At 43.4% G+C, this 18595-nt stretch overlaps 1 protein-coding gene across 2 annotated transcripts in view; it reads right to left on the bottom strand.

Annotated features, from left to right (window-relative positions):
- Positions 1-18595, bottom strand: part of LOC126534399 (cyclin-dependent kinase-like 4) — a 114152-nt gene that overhangs the window by 27122 nt on the left and 68435 nt on the right. For both annotated transcript variants that reach the window (XM_055072876.2, XM_050181685.3), the window contains exons 3-5: positions 14524-14645; positions 11854-11926; positions 10598-10688 (exon numbers count right to left, since the gene is read on the bottom strand). In XM_055072876.2, the coding sequence (XP_054928851.2) occupies positions 10598-10688; positions 11854-11926; positions 14524-14645 (286 nt within the window). The remainder of the gene's footprint in view (positions 1-10597; positions 10689-11853; positions 11927-14523; positions 14646-18595) is intronic.

Genomic DNA, 18595 nt, shown 5'->3' with positions numbered 1-18595 from the left:
TCTCTGGCGCGATTTCACGAGACGATCGGCAAATCTAATGGCAGGCATGCTGTTGCGATACCGTGGAAACAAGAGCACAAGCATTTACTCGGAGATAGCCGTGATACAGCTTTCACTTGCCTACGCAAGCTGTTTAAAAGGCTCTCTACATGACGGACAGCTACAGCGACACAACATGGTCATAAGACAATATGGTTTGTGCGGACACGCGAAGTCAGTACCCGAAAGCATTCCTAATGGACGAGCTGTCTACTGCATGCGTCGTAGACAAGTGATCAGAGAGTAATCACTGGCTACGATGCTCAGAGTAGTGTTTGATGCCTCGTCGAATGCACAAGGTCTCACATCCCTTGATGACTGCCTGGACAAAGGGAAAATTCTGAATCCAGAACTGGTGCAGGTCTTTATAGGCGTTCTCTGGTACCCCATAGCCTTTAACTCGGACGCTGAAAAGGCGTTTCTGCAAACCTAGATACAGGAGTCTGACCGAGATGCATTCCTCTTTCTTTGGTCCGATACAGTCCCCGGTAGCCAGAGCAATGACACCGCAGAATGGCGTATGACTCTGGTGCCATTTGGGTAAACATATAGTCTGTTTCTGCTAAGGCGACTATCCATGATAACTTAGACACCATACGTGATGAAGCCACCATCCTGAAGTAATATTTTTATGTCGATGATCCGCTCGTGGGTGCAAACGCTTTCTAAGAACGTTTGAACATCTGCAAGAGGTCAAAGACTATCAGAGAGACGCAGGCATGAACCTCCGTAAGTGGAAAACGAATGATAAACGACTACAAGAGGCGTTTGATCGCAACAAAGACCAAGTAGAAAGTGCACAAAAAACGTCCGTTTTAGGTACGCACTGGGACACAGCAAATACCCTCTTCGAATTCTCTGCAAATTCCCTATTCCAATATATGAATCAAGCCTAAGTTGACACAAAACGCACTGTATTGAAAACTGTTCCTAGAATGTTTGATTTCCATGGCATAGTCTTCCCGTTTACTGCGATCCCAGCAAAGCTGCTATCTCGGCGCTTATGGGTCTTAAAGAGCCCATCAGATGAAGAATAGCCTGTAGACTCTCTTTTGTAACAATTCAACGATGTGTAAGAGGTGGCCTGGACGCAGATGTAGAGATTGCTGAGCTTCATATCTTCGCTCACGCCAACTCGAAAACCTACGGAGCTTGCGCGTACTTGAGGGCAGTATACATCGGAGGCAACACAGTCACGTCGCTCGTAGCTCCAAAATCACAAACAGCACCGTTAAAAACTCTACCGCTGACGAGACTAGAGCTCTTGACAGCAGTCATACGAGCAAGGCTAGTGAAACATATCCTGTCTTCGTGGGATTCCAGGTTTCTTCCCTATGTCAAGTGGTCTTACTCCATGATCGTATTGAGCTAGATCCGTGGGCAACACAATGAGTTAGGCCAGTTTGTCAAATATGGAGTGACGGATAACAGACGCCACTGGCCTGGAGACGTAGCGTTACTGTCCAGGCCATCCTATCCATCCGACGTATTGACTCGTGGGATATGTTCAAGAACCTTGAGGGAGAGCAGCAACTGCTGGAATGATCCCAGATTGTTAGAACAGCCAAGGTCTGCATGGCCTGACGAACCAGACGCAATTCCTAAATCTGCCCCGGACTGCGAGCGAGTGTATGGCCCACCAAGCGTTCTTTTCAGGCAGAACGTCACGTAGACACGCTAATTGATTTCGCAAAGTTAAGCGAGCTGCAAAAACTTCTGCGTGTCACAGCCTGGCCCTTCTGATCTGGGACCCGAAGTCGAAAAATCCTAGCAGCGACTGCGAAGACAATATCACCAGAAGAGCTCATCAACGCCGAAAGGTTTAGATTTGTCGTGTCCAAAGAGAAGCTTTTCCTGTGGACATGCAACGGCTTTTCCATGGAAATCTTTGGTCGATTTCTGATGTACTTCATGTCAGAAATGTCATTCGTTTCTCAGTCGCGCATTTCTCGCGATACAGAATACTCTTGTTTTAAATGTTTTAATTTTGATGCATTGTTTCCAGTGCTTTCCACTGATCTATAATTGCGAAGTTTTGTTGACAGGCAATGTAGCAATTATTACAGTGATGTTGGGTGAGATGTTTGGGGAGTGGGGGGAAGGGGGTTGACACTGTCAGGTATTAATTGCCTTTACGTCTGCCTCCTAGGCAACTGTTTTCTGATGCCTAAATAAAATACTTTGACTTTGACTTTGAAATGCTGCTCATAAACATTCAGTCTTAACATATCCGCACCCTTTCATCGATCAGTGTAAACAGCTAAGACTCAGAGGTCAACATGAACGAATGGACACGACGTACGAGGATAAGCATCCCATTATTTTACCGGGACACCAGCACTTCATGACGTTGGTAATAACCGAGGCGCACTGCAGAGCATTGCATGGAGGTATGGCGAGCACCATGGCACAAGTTCTCCCGCGTTTCTGGATTATCTATGTCGACGGGACACCAAACGATTTATTAATGCCTGCTTTCTGTATAATAGACATTCCACGAATCCAGTAAACGTGCAGTATGCTCCCCTGACATTGGATCGGCTTGTTTCTTTGCGACCATTTACTGTAGTTGGAGTAGAATTTGCAGGACCACTCCATGTAAAACAAGCAGTACTGTCTGTTATCGCCTGCAAAGGATGCATTCTGCTATTCACATGCGCCATCACCCGAGTAGTACACCTCTAATTTACGAGCGGGCTCTCAGCTGACTAGCATTCCGAACATCTACAGCTCGCAGAGGAGCGCCGCTGACACTATACTCAAATGACATATTCGCTTCAAAAAGGCATCACGGAACCTAAGAGACATATAGAATGTCATTAACAGCTTTCCTTTTGTGTCCTTCCTAGTCAAACATGGCCTCCGGTTAACGTTTTATGTACCACGAACGCCTTAGTGGGTAGGTTGGTGGGAGAGGTTGATCCACTCAATCAAGTCTTCTCTACGCAAAGTGCTTGGAAAGAGCTAGTCGCATATCGAAGAGACTGAGACAGCACTGCTTGGAGTGGAAGCAGTGATAAATTCACGACCCCTGATCTTCCCGTAAACTGACGCGACGGAACCTTCAGCAATCTGCCCAGCCCCTTTTCTCGTCGGGCATTCACTAACCGCTGCACCAGGAGCACAAAACTCGGATCATAAAAACTCGGTGCGCGGAAACAAGAACGGACGATCTGGCCAAGAAATTGCGGTAGCGTCATAAACTGCTTGACCACCTATGGATGCGATGGAGTAAAGAGTACCTCCTCGAGTTCATCGAGTTCACTACATCGCTACCCATCGGGTGCCAGCAGTGGCCTAAAAGTGGATGACGTAGTTCTCGTCGAACAGCACAACATTTCAAGATATATTTGGTCTCTCGCGCGGGTAGTAGAACTTTTTCCTGGTCAAGACGGTGCAGTGCAGGCCTTATTGCACTCATTGAGCAACAGAAACATGGACTGAGAATTTTTCACGGCCCTCCAGTTTTCTGATGAACAATGTTGCTCTGATTATAACATTTGCGAAGTTAGTTGATATTTAATCACCAAATATGCAATTGGACAGAGTACACCAAAATAGTGTGACTTGCTCCAAGCGACGCCAAACATTACCTTGGTCCTGTCCAGCTACGTGGCAGAAGTAACGTGGGCACATGCAACTTGGGTCACACCATATATATGAATGCTCATAGCATGGCATTCATGCATGACATAAATGGTATGGCATAAATGACATCACATGAGTGTTATGACATGTATAGCATGACATGAATGACATGATGCTTCTGCGGTGGTTTCTTTACCCGTGTATATATAAGAATAGTGGGTGTGGGTATATAAAATAACATATTATTGCAAGCATGTGTAGCATTTCCTCCTGCTCTTTCTTGGAAGTGAGTTGGCTGCCCGACTTGGCTGGCCGACAGGGGCGCTTCCACAACCACTCGGCAAACCTGCTTTTACTTTAGAATAAAGGCAGTCGACTCTCCATTCTCAAGCTGTCAAAACGTGCATTCCTTGCCTCTGCTAAACCGAGTTCCCAACACATGCATGCATGCCATAACATGATTTATATCATGTGAATGCCATGATGTTGTCGTGGCCGTTTCTTTAACTGGGTATATGTCAGAATGTTTTGACTGGGTATACAGTGTGTCCCAACTATTGTGCACCATGATTTAAGAATATCCAAATGTCATGTAGCTGGACAGAATCAAGATAATGCTGTTTGCCGTCGCTTGGAGATACTGAGATTATTTTTTCATTCCAACTAATTACTTAATTATTCTTAACTAATTAGTCAACTTCTCAAATATTGTAATTAGATAAAAAGTACATCAGTGAGAAAACTGTAGAGCAACACGAGAAGCTTCCGATACCGCTTCCTCTTGCTCGATACGTGAAACGTAAAAGTGTTTTTTCGCGGACGAAAGAAGCCCCCGAACACACATAAAATTGCCGTACAACAGGCCGCTCGAGGCACTTTGCATCTATTCGTGGTCTACTTTCATGCTCGGAAAAACACTTTTATGTACCACGTATCGAGCAACAGACAGCTGTATCAGGAGTTTTTCATGTTGCTCTACAATTTTCTCATTTACGCGTTTTATGTAAATCTAATATGTGAGAAGTAGATTCAATAGTGAAGTCTACCCACGTATTTAGGCGGAATGAAAAAAAAGAACTGTCTGAGTATCTCAAAGTGACTCCAAACGTTACCTTGGCTCCGTCCAGCTACTATTTTTGAATCTTGGTGCATGATCGTTGGGATACGCTGTACAACACACCAGGTTATAGCATACATGCATGCCATAATACGATTGACTGATATGACGTGAATAACATGCATGCATGACCTGACATTAATGACATGGCGTGGCATTCAGAAAAAGTACGGGTAATGAGGGAGATGGAAATTGAAGACGATGAGCAAAACATGAACAAGATGGAAACACGAGCCAACCTTTCGACAAATCGACTTCTCTATTTCAATGCCGACGACAATTCGATAACGTGGCATGATATTCATGTCATGATATGAATGTCAGAAACTAAATATACGCGTAGACAACACATTAATGGCTTGAATGACATGACATGCATTTTGTTAATTACGTATATATCAAATACGCAAGCCATGGCATGGGTACATGACATAAATGACAGATATGCCATGACATGCATGTCGTGACATAATTGGCATGAATGTTAAGACAAGCATATTGTGGCATGTCATGAATGTCAAGCCATGACATGATATCCATGAATGGCTGGGCACATATGCATGGCGACATTACAATAATGATATCCATTCTAACCTGCATCCACCACGTGACACTATTACCATGACATCAAAATAGGCCGACCCAGTGGACCGACTTGTCTGCTAACTTGGGCCGCTCGGCATATGCTCGCGATCCTAATGCCGTCGCGGTCATCGTATCGTCGTGATTCCAGGTTCGTCATCTGACTCTCGCCTCTAATTTTCGCGTGCTACCTGCGCTAGAGCCAGGTGACTACTCCAAGGTTATCCCGGAATCCCGCTGGCCTGTCGTTGTTACTGTTCAAACAGCAATATGAAAACACATTTCCCGTGAGCATTGACTTCTAACGCCGCAGAGCAACGCGCCGCCTTCTCATTCCTCCCGACGCTCGCACCGGACCTTCACAACCCTCCTCCAGGCCGCATAAGCACACACGGAGGTACGCTCTGTCCTGCTGCACATCACCGTCCGCGTTTGAAGAATCCCAAACAGTGCTCTATAGCCAGTTACTTGCAAAACGTTTCGCATAACACGGATTCCCCTCATTGCCTGGAATCTGCACGTGTTTAATGTAATGGCAGTCTTAGGGTACTTTACGCACTTTCCGCAGGCCAAGTATCTATATTTGTACTTGTGTATCTGTGTCTGTACCTACTTGTGCATGTTCGTATCTAACCGTTTTTCCCGCCTATCTGGGTCGCTGGATAGTCCGTAGTCAAATTGTTAAAGCATCGGACTGTTGTATTGATGTAACAGTGGTCGAAACAAGCCATCGGATCAACTTGGGTCACTGAGTATTTGCCAATACATGCTCCTCTTCGACTAAGATATTTCACACCGACATGGGTCACTGAACATGCGGGACTGAGTAGGAATCACTACTCGAAGAAACTATTTGACGCCGACTTGCAACACTCGGTATGTGCCACTCGGTATGCTCTGGTCTTCAGTGAACCTACTTGATGCCAAACTCGGGTATCGAATGACACCAACGCTAACTAGGTATGTGCCACTGGGATTGCGCCGCTCTACAATGGAGAAAACGATGCCTTGAATTTATCCAATGCTGAGCGGAATCGACGCCAAGTCACAAGGGCTCCTCAAGGACAGCAACCCGACGTATTCTGCGCAGTCTGCGCCGCAAATGCACAGAGTATGCGTCGCTTTTCAATGAACCTCACGCCAACTTGCGTAACTGCGCATGTGCCACTGTGAGTGCGGAAAGCGAGGGAACAACGCCCCGCGTTCTCAGGCACGGGCGCGCCGCCTTTCTCGTGTCGTTCAAAATTTGTATTTAAGGTTACTATGTCAACAGTGCGGTTACTGACCTGTATTCCTTATTTCTGTCACAGATGCTCAGCCGTGTAAGATGGCTGAGCTGAGTCCGTCTTTAGATGTCGCTCGTATAGCTAGTGGCATGGTGGAACTAACTTGAATTTTTCCTGTATAAATCAGCACTGCACATCGTCAAGGACGCATACAAAAATGGACCTGACCTTTTTGTATACTTCCTGTGATTTTTCTAGCACTCCGGTCACTTTCTTGCCGACTTGACCTCCCTGTATATCCGAATGTGTAGGTTTACCGCGCACATCCTATAACCTTGCTGTAGAGCTTCTGAAGCCCAAGTATACAGACACTGTGCACGCTTTGTTTCGTTGCCCTACACCCTATATAGACTACATCCTGTAAACTTTGAGCGTGTGTATGCATGCAGGTATTCTACGCATTTTGCGTCGCCGCATAGTAATGGCTACAGTAGCCACTTGTCGAGCAGCGTCCGTGCTATTCGAACATGGATGCCCTGTCCACACACTAGGCATACCATTTCTAGGCACACCATTTGATGCTGTAAAGGTGTGCTCCATGGTTTGAATTCGAAATTACACTGAAACCGTGGGTTTCGCGAGTTATACGTGCCTCGCCATGACGACAGTCAGTTGATTGTGTTGCCGGAGTGGTGTGTCATATCGTGAGGCGAGGGCTGCTGCAGGCCACTATGAAACATTCCATCGCTTTGAAGGACTTGCATCTCGTTGTAAATGCGAAACTTTTCTTTCACATGAATTGTTGTTCAGGTATGCGTGAAGTATACTAAATATGACGCCGCAGCCGTCTTAATACCCATGAACATGCTTATTCAGAATGCCTGTCCAAGAGAAAATGAGAGTTGTAGCAAATTCATTCATGCAAAGTATACGGCTAGCTCTTCTTTTGTGTATTATCATACTGCCATATTCCATTAGGACAACTCATCAGAACCAAAGAAAATGGTACAATGAAAGCTTCGCAGGCAGTATCCATCTTACATACGGATTTCTAATGTTAACAGCAAATACCAAGATTGCTGTTCTGTGTGAAATGGAGTGCCTGTCATGACTAATATAATGAGCAAATCTTCAAATTTTTAGCAAAAACTCATATGTAATGTGACACGCGGAATTCGCAGACATTCCTCTTACATAAAATTTAGGGAGAAATATGGCACACCGCTGAATTGCAAGAGCAGGAGACCCCTTCCACTCCACGCTGTTTCGAAAAATCAAACTGCAGCCTAAGCATAACCGCCGAAAAAAGTCGAAACATCCTTCAAGAAGTACGGCGGCCATTCAATAATTACTCCGAGCACGCATGAAGCGAACGAGCGCGCCGCCACAGCCGAGCGATTCACAGAGTATCATACAATTATACTTGAGGGAACAGTAGCGCTAGTGTCTACGGGAGCTGCAAGCAGGGCAGTTCAATGATGGTCAGCATCCGCATTTGCCTAAACTTCCTGCCTCTGGCTTTAAATGGCTTCGTGGCTTTACAAAGCGATGATTTTTAAGAAAGTACCGCGTTATAAATCATTAAATAAACATTGTTAAGATTGTCCCACGGCAGGATTCGTACACAGGACCTCAAGCACAGACGCCCCATATTGAAGCCATGACGCTACGGATTGACGCGTGAACAAGCGGGACCGCTTTAATTAGCAGTGATTATGCGCGCTTGCAGAATCTTCTTACCCTCTGCATTAAAGAAAATACAAATTATTTAATTTGGGCCAATTTAGACCGATATGCAGAGTAATAAATAAAGTCACAACAACGTCTGCAGCCTCAAGCACTAAAATCAGGCAAATGCGTGTACTACCCATCATTCCCATGGTGGTTGAACAATCGCAGCGCCAAAGCTCCCTCTAGTAATTATTGTAGGAAACTTTATGGCGCAAACTTGACCAAGCAACGTTGTCGCCTTGACGTCACTCGTGAGCGGGCGCCATTTCACCTTCTCGCCGCTAATAGGAGAAACCGAGTAAGCTCGTTTTAGTGAAGCATTTCAAAATGCTCGGGCGTACCAAGATAATTGCGCCAAATATATTGAAACGTTTGCGAACTCATGGGTAGAGTTCGGGCAGTGAGAAACTTGTCCCTTACGAATTCTGACCGGTGTGTGAACTTCGTTAACGCCCTCGCTCGTTTTGATGCATGCGTTGTTACATCTGCGGAGGATTTTTACAGTATGCACCCTAATAATAAGTCGTAACACGAACAGAAGATGACTAATCAAAATTAAGGGTAATCAGAAGCGTAACAACGTGTATGTGTGGCGCGTAATTTCTCTGTAGCCGTTTTCCAATCATCAAGGAGTCACAACTGCATGTTTTTCAGCCTGAATTAACTAATCTTGGCACCGCTCGCGATTGAGGTTACGCTGATAGTGCGTGACGAGTATTTTGTATGCACAGGTGTATACGTTTTACCGAAAGCCTTTAGAGGACCTTGCTTGCATACTCTCTTAAAAACTTTTGTGGTAAAAGAACTGAGTATAGCAATTTTTACCACATTTGCGGTTGCCTTCTTTTTTTTATTACCTTCTGTTTCTGCAAGTTCAACAGAACAGTAAATGTATTGATTTTCTCCGTAATATTACAGAAAAGAACATTACAAAGTTTATCCGTAAAGGAAGTAACTGAATCTATCTATATGTTCGACACAGTGTGCTGATCTGTTTATGCGTGCTTGAAAAGAGTTGAACGCTGGGTTAGTTGCTATTTTGTGATGAGAATCATCTTGAAATACAGCGCATAGGGACGGCACAATAGAAAGGAAGACGAACACATGCGCAATGCGCCTGTGTTCGTCTTCCTTTCTGTGATGCCGTTCCTTTGCGGTGTAGTTCAAGATGAATCTGATGTTTATACGTGACCTGTGAAAAGCGCATCCACGCATTTTCTCTCTTTTGTACTACTTCGAAGCTGCGGCTATGACGGGGAACGAAAGTTACTTCCTTTACGAAGGTTGTGCAAAGGTTGTGGGATCGTTCCCCACCTGCGGCAAGTTGTTTTTTCATCCACTTTCATTTCCATTAATTTATCGTTTTTTTATTTCATTTATCAAGCACAAGTAATTTCCCCTAGGTTGTCCTTGGCGTCAGTGTTTGTGGGTTTCTAATGATATGTGTAATACAAATCGGGCAGTTTGGTTAACCCCCTTTCTTCTCGTTCCTTTACGGATAAACTCTTCAACAATTATAGCATCACCATCGCCACGTTTCTGCCATGGTAGACACCGCCGGCCCACATATCCCAGCTGGTAAGTCGGAAGTTTCCTTAAAGAGGATATTACAGTAGGTGAAAAGACCTACTGTAATATCCTCTTTAAGGAAACTCAGTATTTTAAATAAGCTAGCTCGCCCAATCCAAGTGTAGTTGCAAGCGTAATAGATGCTACCGTAATAAATGCAGGCGTAATAAATAGGTACTGGATGCTGGCTACTGGCTTCTGCTGTGTTGCCAATCATACAACATGGGCCATTCGCCTTTTGCCACAGGGTGACTACCGGGATTGACACCTTCGGTCACAGGGTATGTGAACATTCTTGGTCAATCCCCCACAACGTGTATGAAAATGTCGGCTACACCGAAGCAAAGAAGCCGGCAACAGAATCATCCGAGTGTGAAGAAAGAAGTTAAATGAATACAAATGGCCTGTGCCAGGGCCTACATTGCGTGGACAGCGCTCAGCCACGAAGAAGTGAAGATTTCCGTAAACCTGTTTTAAGGTAACAAAATCATTGAAGCTTCACTTATAAGCGATTCTCACATATTCGTGAGATTAGCCTATTTTTCTTTCTGTGGTTCATTCGCTCGTAAACAATGGCTGGTGCCCTTTTGCAAGACGATGTGACAGCTGCGTTACTCCCGAAGAGACCATCTGAAGGCTGCTTCAGGCCACCATGATGAGTAAGACAGCGTACCCGTAAGTCATATGGCCCCACTGTAGGCAGTTGTGGGCAGAAGGCGTGCGCGACTTGCATTTAGGTACTTACTCAGTGTCCTAGCAAAGCCGAAGTCACAAAGCTTGACAACGCCCTCCTTGGTGAGCAAGATGTTCTCCGGCTTGACGTCCCTGTGAATGCACTGCGGAGAAAGCGTGGCCACAGGACCGGAAAAGTGTCAGAGCTCCCATCGGAAACAATCATGTATCGCGATGTATTCGATGGACTTAATGGTACCACAGCTTCACACTTGTACCGCAGTTTTACGTATCATTGTCTCGTTGACGAATCAATAGCGATGAGTGGTCTCGCGCTACCAACTATTAGTGGGATTTCGGCGAAACTAAATTGGCATCGCAAGCCATTGTAGGAAATGTAGCGAAGGTGGAACGATACAGGAAAGCGAATTCTCAATTAACAAAGGAGTTTCCATATTATTTTCTGCGTTTTGTAAATATAGCGCCACAAAGCTATTATATAACAAGAAATCTCGCACAAAACGCACATGCAGTTCTGGTTTTCTGCAAGGAGTGTTTATATTCTTCAAAATAATATTGAAACGAGTGAATTGTACAATGCGGCAGCACATAATAAGCAGTAACATTGAACGACCCATATGCCTTACTTCCAACAAATAATGTGTGGTTACTGCGAAATGGGCACGTGTTATAATTTATTGCATATGTCGCTCCTGCAGTGAATCGCTTTTTGTTCAAAGCTCTCTTACCCAAAAATATTTCCCACCATGCAAAGAAGCCAAAATACTTCCTCGAAGATACGGCAGAACTCAAGGTATTTGTGCCACTTGTAGTGCGCCTACAAATTATTTTACCAAACACATTTCGTCCCATTATTCTGATGCGTCATTACACAGTTCTTGCATATTTGCATAATTGTTATCGCATGCCCGACAAATCTTTCAGAAAAGGTAGATTTTCATTCTATAATAAACTGCCATCCGGTTGAAGATTAACGTTGCTACCACTCTCAACATCAGTATAACCAGCACGTATGCTCTGTCCTTTTTTTTTTCACTAAGAGTAATGGCTGGTATATACATCTGCCATTATTCATATAAACTTGGCTGCCACTAGTAATTGGAACGATGTTTAGTTCAACAATTTTTCGTATATCGGCGCTGCGGTGCTGTTTCGCTGCCCCTTGAGCTCTAGTGTTGCAGTTGCATTGAGCGCGATTTGGACATCTATATTCTCGCAAGTATTATGCGATCCGACGCCCGTGTTTGATGAGAACGATTAATTCAGTGTCCGTCAGCGGTTCCCAAGAAGGTACACGGAGGCACGTACGTTATGCGAGTGGCAGAAGTTGATAGCTTGTAGTGTCTGGAACACCATCCTCTTCGTGAGCACGTCTGGAACGCTGCGGAAAGTATTTACTCAGACGCACGTCACTGAATCTTAAAAAAGGAATTCTTCAATATGCGCAAATACATTCGCTATATTCCTTCAGAAAAGTGCAAGAAACCCTTATTAGGACTCCAAACCGGGCTAGATGGATTTCATTCATAGAGTTGAACACAAAAAGTAGCGCACATATGGAGGGCAGAAATGAGAACACGAAAAAAAGAATTTGTAAGACAGCGCTCGTTCCATGCCTTGTTTTCTGCGTCGTTCGGTAATGTGGTGATTTGTTGTGTCCGAAAAAAAAAATCCAATTACTAATATGTGCGATAACTGAATTAAAACAAGCACTCGAAGTCAAGGAACTTGAATGACCCAAGCGCACTTTGTGTGGAAAATCTCTTAGCATAAGCATGGCCGACGTGCAATGGCGTCCGACATGTCTAAATAAAATCAAGTTCTGCTGTTTTACCTTCCAAATCCACTTTATGATCCCGAAGCACACCATAGTCGGAGAGTACGGAATAATTTTGTCCATCTGGGATTCCATAACGTGCGCCTAAATCTAAGCACACCGACATTTTTGCACTCTGGCCCCATCGAAATGCAGCGGCTGTGGCAAGGATCGAACCCGCGACCTCAACCTCAGCAGCGACACGCCATAGCAACTGTTGCAGCAGGTATCGTCCCACGTGTGGAGTACACTTACGCGACGCAGGTGCACCTAATACCACGCTCAGCTACCGATCTCCCTTCATCCCCTTTGCATGCATGAGCTACTTGATGCCAAGCACGCAGTCAGTTTGCCCTAAAAGCATCCTATAATTCTCTTCCACGATGTTTTTAACTCTCTGACTTGGCTTCTTCATGCATTCCCTCAGGCTTCGCTAGCGTCGGCCACGGTGCTGAAAGCAAATTAATAGGCCTTACGTGAATATTAAAATCTCTATGAACTAAACAGTCTTTAGCGAAGGTTACGCAAAACGTAATCGAATTTTTACGATGGTCATCTATGAGGGGTAAAGAGAAAAATTGAAATGTGGGACCTGTATGACGTAACGATTTCATTCCAGTGAGATTCCTTTCCGCGCTTCGTCAATGGCCGGAGCGGTGCTCCACCCACCTTATCACTACGATGACTAGGTCGCGAACAGTGAGTGATAAAAACAGGAAAAGGATTGACGGGAAGGAATTCTCACATTATACCGGTTCTGAATGCCAACTTACAAGAGACGCAGCAATCGACATAAGGAAGATGTAAGGCTCAGCCCGGTTTGTAGACAGACGTATAGAAAGCCCATCGCAAGGCTGTAAACCACTTGGTCTGGAGAAGGCCTTAACTAGCAAACACAGGCAAGTATCGAATTAGTGCAGGGAAGCGAAGACGCGTGTTTGCGGTTTGTAGCCGAAGCTCTCAGCTTCAAACAAACAGACTGTATCATGCTGTGCCCCCTGGATTAGTACAATCTAAAGTCCACTTTCACTGGATTCTTTCTCTTGATTACAATACACCATAAGCATTCAGCCAATCCCTGCAAGAACAAGGGTAGAGCGGTGATCTGACGACTGCCGAAGCATGAAACGGAATAGAACTGAAATAGAATCGGCACACTATAGCAAACCTAGATGTTAACCATTTTTTTTCTCAAGTCCGTAATACATGGGCTCCTTCTCAAGAAGATACATGGGTTGCGCAAAGCCTCAGCTGGCATAATTTTCATGTGACGTCCCTGCATGGCCACTTTGTTGGTAAAGGCTTCCAGGAGCTATGAAGTCTCGCTTACTCACACTAGTACGTACCGAATAAGGCTAATAAAAAGGAAGGATGAAGCACCGATTCAGTGCGCATGTACGTGAAGAAAAAGTGTTCTGCCAGCCACGCGACTCGCACCACAGGACACTGGCAGTGCTAGGTACGCAGGTTGTGGAGGCTCTCTATGAATTCAGTGCAGAAGCCGCAGTGAATGTACGCATGAAGCCTGCGTGGGAGCCCACATGGACTACAAGTACCTCATTTTCAAACACAGAATGGTGTTATTTTGGGGGGTTCTCACACTTTGCCCACTCTACCTGCCTGATTTTTCTTCAGGGCAGAGACCAAATAAACCGTCTCTGACTCTCAAAATATATTTTTATTTAATACTTATACTATTTGCAGAGCCACACTTTTTTATCACAATGAAGGCAGAAAACCACGGGAAATTATGACAGAATTTTTTATCAGTCATCAATATACACAAGAAAGCAACATCAATTTGCAAATTTCGATATTACTTTGCCCCGCATTGTTATAGCTGCTAATAAGCAAACGGTTACAAGTTTTGCGTAATGTACCGTAACAGAGCCTTATACCCATACAGGTTTCATGCAGTCCGATACTTTAGAGCGAAGTTCATGGGTATTTGTTGTGATCATTAATTTTTTGTTGTTGCTGTTCTCGTCTTCGCTGTTGTTTTGCTGTTATCTTCATTATGTGGGCAAGGTGAAGCTGAAGACAATGGGATGGCCTAACAACGGCATGACAGCGTGACAAATAAGCCGCACACACGGCCGGACGAAGCTAATTTAATTTCGCGCTTTCAACTGCCTTCGCGGTGAGCAAATGTGCAAACTCACCCTTTTGGATGCTTGTCCAGGAAGTCTAGCACGGTGTGATCGCAGTATTCGAAAACCAAGTGAAGCTTCCGCTTCCGCCGGAACACCTCGATCAAGTTCACAAGGTTCGGGTGCTTCAGTTGCTGCAGGGTAAGGTCAAAAATATACGCTTCAGGCAAAGCACTGATATGGTCCGTGACCAGAGAAAGCTAAACATAGTAAACCTCCTATGAATACGGCTATACTTCACTTTCTTGTTTGTTTCGTTTTTATTTTGTAAAAAATATATATAAAACTGTTCTATTAGGATTCAATGAGCCATTCTCTAGCGAATTGTTCATTTGAAACTATGCATGTCAAAATATTTAGCAGTTTGCTCGCGTCTATTGTGGACCAAATAAAGTTGTTTCACTCACTCACTCACTTCTCTTCATAATCTCTTGAAGGCACTAAAGCTGCATTGCACTTTGATCTGCTCGCTCGTCATACTTAGAGGACACTTTTCTTTAAGTTAGCGAAGTAACAAAGTCCTGACATAATTCCGTTGATTTATAGGCAACTGGCTGCTATTGAAGGCGGTATCGACCATAAATATAATTCCCGAAAGATTCCCTTTGTTCTGCTGTTAACTTGCCGAGAAAAACCGAAGGCTAATCAATCAGACGACAATATATTACATTAAAATTATATTTATAATCTTACAATCGTCGTCATGTGATTTCTTTCGTATGCCTATGTAAGCAATACCACTCACAAAGGCCTCTGCTGTCACTCCATTTATATGAAATAATCTTAAAACATACCAGTAATTTCAGGTAGAACGCTGTTTCTGAAACTATGTAATCTCATACATCACGTGACATAATTATCACGTGATGTCCTATTAGCAGCAATACAAGTCAGCATTTCTAAAGCTATTTCTTTTTTTTTCTTTTTGTTTTGCTTACACAGAAAACGTTAGCGCGGTATAATGCAAGAGCCAAAAGCTCTTGCGGAAAATGATGATGCTGCGTCAAAAAGAACTTCGTCAACGCCTTTATTGTGAATGTGAGTAGGTGGCTGATCGCATTGAAGTGAAAATGTTCACTTTTTTCGGAGTGCGATACCTCTTCTGCCTGTAATAGGTGAAAATCAGATAGCAAGACGGTATGCCTGGTGGACATTAAGTAAGGACGTTTGACCTGCTTTCCTGGAAATCTTTCACCAAGAAGTTAGTTAATTTGGGTTTAATGGCCCAAAGCGGCTAAGGCCATGCTGCGCCAGCAACAAGATATTAAAAAAATGAAATGTTAAAGCAGCGAAAGCTGCGCTAGTTTAGAGTCTGTGCAAAAAAAAAAAACGGTTTCTTCTAAAAAGCTCAGCAGGTCAGTGAAGGGCACTAGTGGTTCATCTCCGAGTATTGATGCGGGGAGTAAAGGTATGTGTAAGTTATAGAAATTCTGTAAAAGCTTCCGTCTCTGTGTTTCAGTATGTGGACCTGTCATAATAATGTACATTACCGTGAGTGGTTCATGGCACTTCTCGCAAGTTGGCGGGTGTTCGTTTTGAAGTAGAAAATTGTGTGTCAGGTGTGTATGCCCTATTCGAAGTCGACATAGGATCAGCTCATAGAAGCGTTGCTTGTGACTGCACGACTTCCACTCGCCAAGGAGAGGTTTATTGTGCGTGACTTGTTATTTATGCAAGAGTCCCATTCTAGTTGCCAATTTGAAGCCAGGGCCTCATTAATCGCTCAGATACTGTCTTTGTATGGAAGTGTTGTTGGCGCTATGCCTTTGTGCGCTGCCATGAACGCGTGTCTATCTTTTTTTGAATATATCTTTATTTCCAACCGATTGGGGGAGACAGGGAAGAAAAGCTGCAGGTGCAGCTTCAAAAAACACCCGGCCCCCTATGATCACAAGACATGGGCAGCGCGGAGCTGCCGCGTGTTTTCAACAATACAAAAATACACATTTTTCCAAGAATGCACGAGAAGCACTAAGTGGGAAAAGTGGGTAGTTGCGCGTAAACCGTTTCAACCGTTTCATGCATTACAGACAAAAAAAATAGATACATATACACATATATATGTAATATAAATATAAACAAAAAGCTGTACACTCAACTAATCTGCACTTCTGAAATAGCTGACCGTATAAACATGAATATTAGTCCTGCTGATTAAGTCGAGAAAATTCTGATGCGGTAAGGGCACATATATCAATTCCAGATTTGTTGTAAGCATTTAAAAGCCTTAGTACGTTTTTTTTTTTTTTTTTTTTTTTTTTTTTAGCATTTGTGAGCTGTAATTAGTTCTCAAACGGTGCACTGTCCAAAGTTCTGTGTTTCTTGCGAGACGTGAGAGGACACGTTCTTCTAAACATGATAATTTAACAAGGGATAGATCACTTTTCCTGCTCATGTGATAAAACTGCTGCAAAAGTCGACGCCTATAAATTTCGTGCACTGTTATAATTTTAGACTTGTCAAATAAATGATCGGTGTGTGTATAGTACGGAGCATTTGCGAGGACACATACTATCCTTTTCTGTAATAAAAATAATTTGTTTAAATTCATATCAGTTGTAGTGCCCCATACCAGGTGACAATAATTGATATGAGAGGCGAATAAGGCGTTATATAATAGTGCTTTAACTGATCTAGGAAGAAGGTAACGGTTTCGGCCTAGTATACCTATTATCTGACTCAGTTCTTGCGTTACAAAGTTTACATGTTCATTCCATAGCAGCGATGAAGAAAAATGCACGCCTAGGATTTTGATGCTGTCTGCAAATTCAATCTGAGCATTATTATAGGCTATGCCATATAGTAAAGGAGAGGTGCTTCCTTTGGGACGAAAAATTATAGCTTTAGTTTTGATTGGATTGACTCATAAACAGTTTTGATTAGACCATGTGCTAAGTTTCAGGAGCACTTCGTTTGATATTGTGGTAAGCTTGGTGTAAGAACGTGATGTTACAAATGTGCTGGTTTCGTGTGCGTAAATTAAAAATTTTACATTGAAATGAATATTCAGAATATCCTTAACATAGAGATTAAATAGCAAAGGACCCAGAATGCTGCCTTGAGGTACTCCAGAAGGTATAACCCTTTCTTGGGATCTGAAGGTATTTATCTGTACATATTGGCGTCTATATTGAAGATATGACTTAAGAAATTCAAGAGGAAGTCCTCTAACTCCATAACCATTGAGCTTATGACAAAGAATATTGTGGCTAATATAAGCGAACGCTTTACTGAAATCTACAAATAAACCGAGAGTGATGAGCTTGTTTTCGAAATTGGTAAGGATATATTCTTTATGATGCAGTAGGGCTAACTCTGTGGACTTGTCTTTTTGAAACCCATAGTGAGATTCGCTAATTAAGTTGTGCTTATTACAGAATGAGTTTAAACGTACAAAGATTATTTTCTCTAAAGCTTTGGAAAAGATAGGGAGAACCGATATGGGTCGGTAATCATTTATGTCTAGCTTGTTGCCTTTCTTATGGAGTACTGTCACTCTCGCAGTTTTCATCTTTGCAGGAAAAACACCGGTTGAGATGCACTTGTATATGTGTACCATCTCATGTAGCACAAATTTTACGGGTGTTATTTGTATCCCACCAGGATCAATGCATGAGGAGTTTTTAAAACTATAAAATACTGTATGCACTTCATGAACATCTGTAGGCTGAAAAAAGAACGTGTTCGGATTTGGAAGGAAAGTAAGGTCAGGAAGCTGTGCAGAAGTAACATAGGCATCGCGATACACAAAATGTTTATTAAACTGTTCGATCATTTCCTGACATGATAACTTCTGTCCTTTGTAAGCAATTCGTTCCATAGACTCGCTCCTTCTTTGTCGCCCCAATACAAAATTCAGCTTATTCCAAAGTTTATGGCTTTGAGAGCAAGAAGCAAAGGTCTGGAAATAATATGCATCGTTTGCTTTTCGTAACTCTTTGGTTAGTTTCTTTCTATACTCTTTAAAAGCCTTCAGGTCAGCAGGGTAACCATATTTTACAAATTTACCGTAAAGCTGGTCGCGCTTCTTTATTTTCTGAAATAGGTATTTTGTTAGCCAAGGCTTTCTGAAATTTTTATGCTT

The sequence above is a fragment of the Dermacentor andersoni genome, chromosome 7, assembly GCF_023375885.2.
Source record: "Dermacentor andersoni chromosome 7, qqDerAnde1_hic_scaffold, whole genome shotgun sequence".
Taxonomy (NCBI): Eukaryota; Metazoa; Arthropoda; class Arachnida; order Ixodida; family Ixodidae; genus Dermacentor; species Dermacentor andersoni.
Note: the sequence above shows the minus strand (reverse complement) of the source record. Positions and strands in the feature narration are given on the sequence as shown.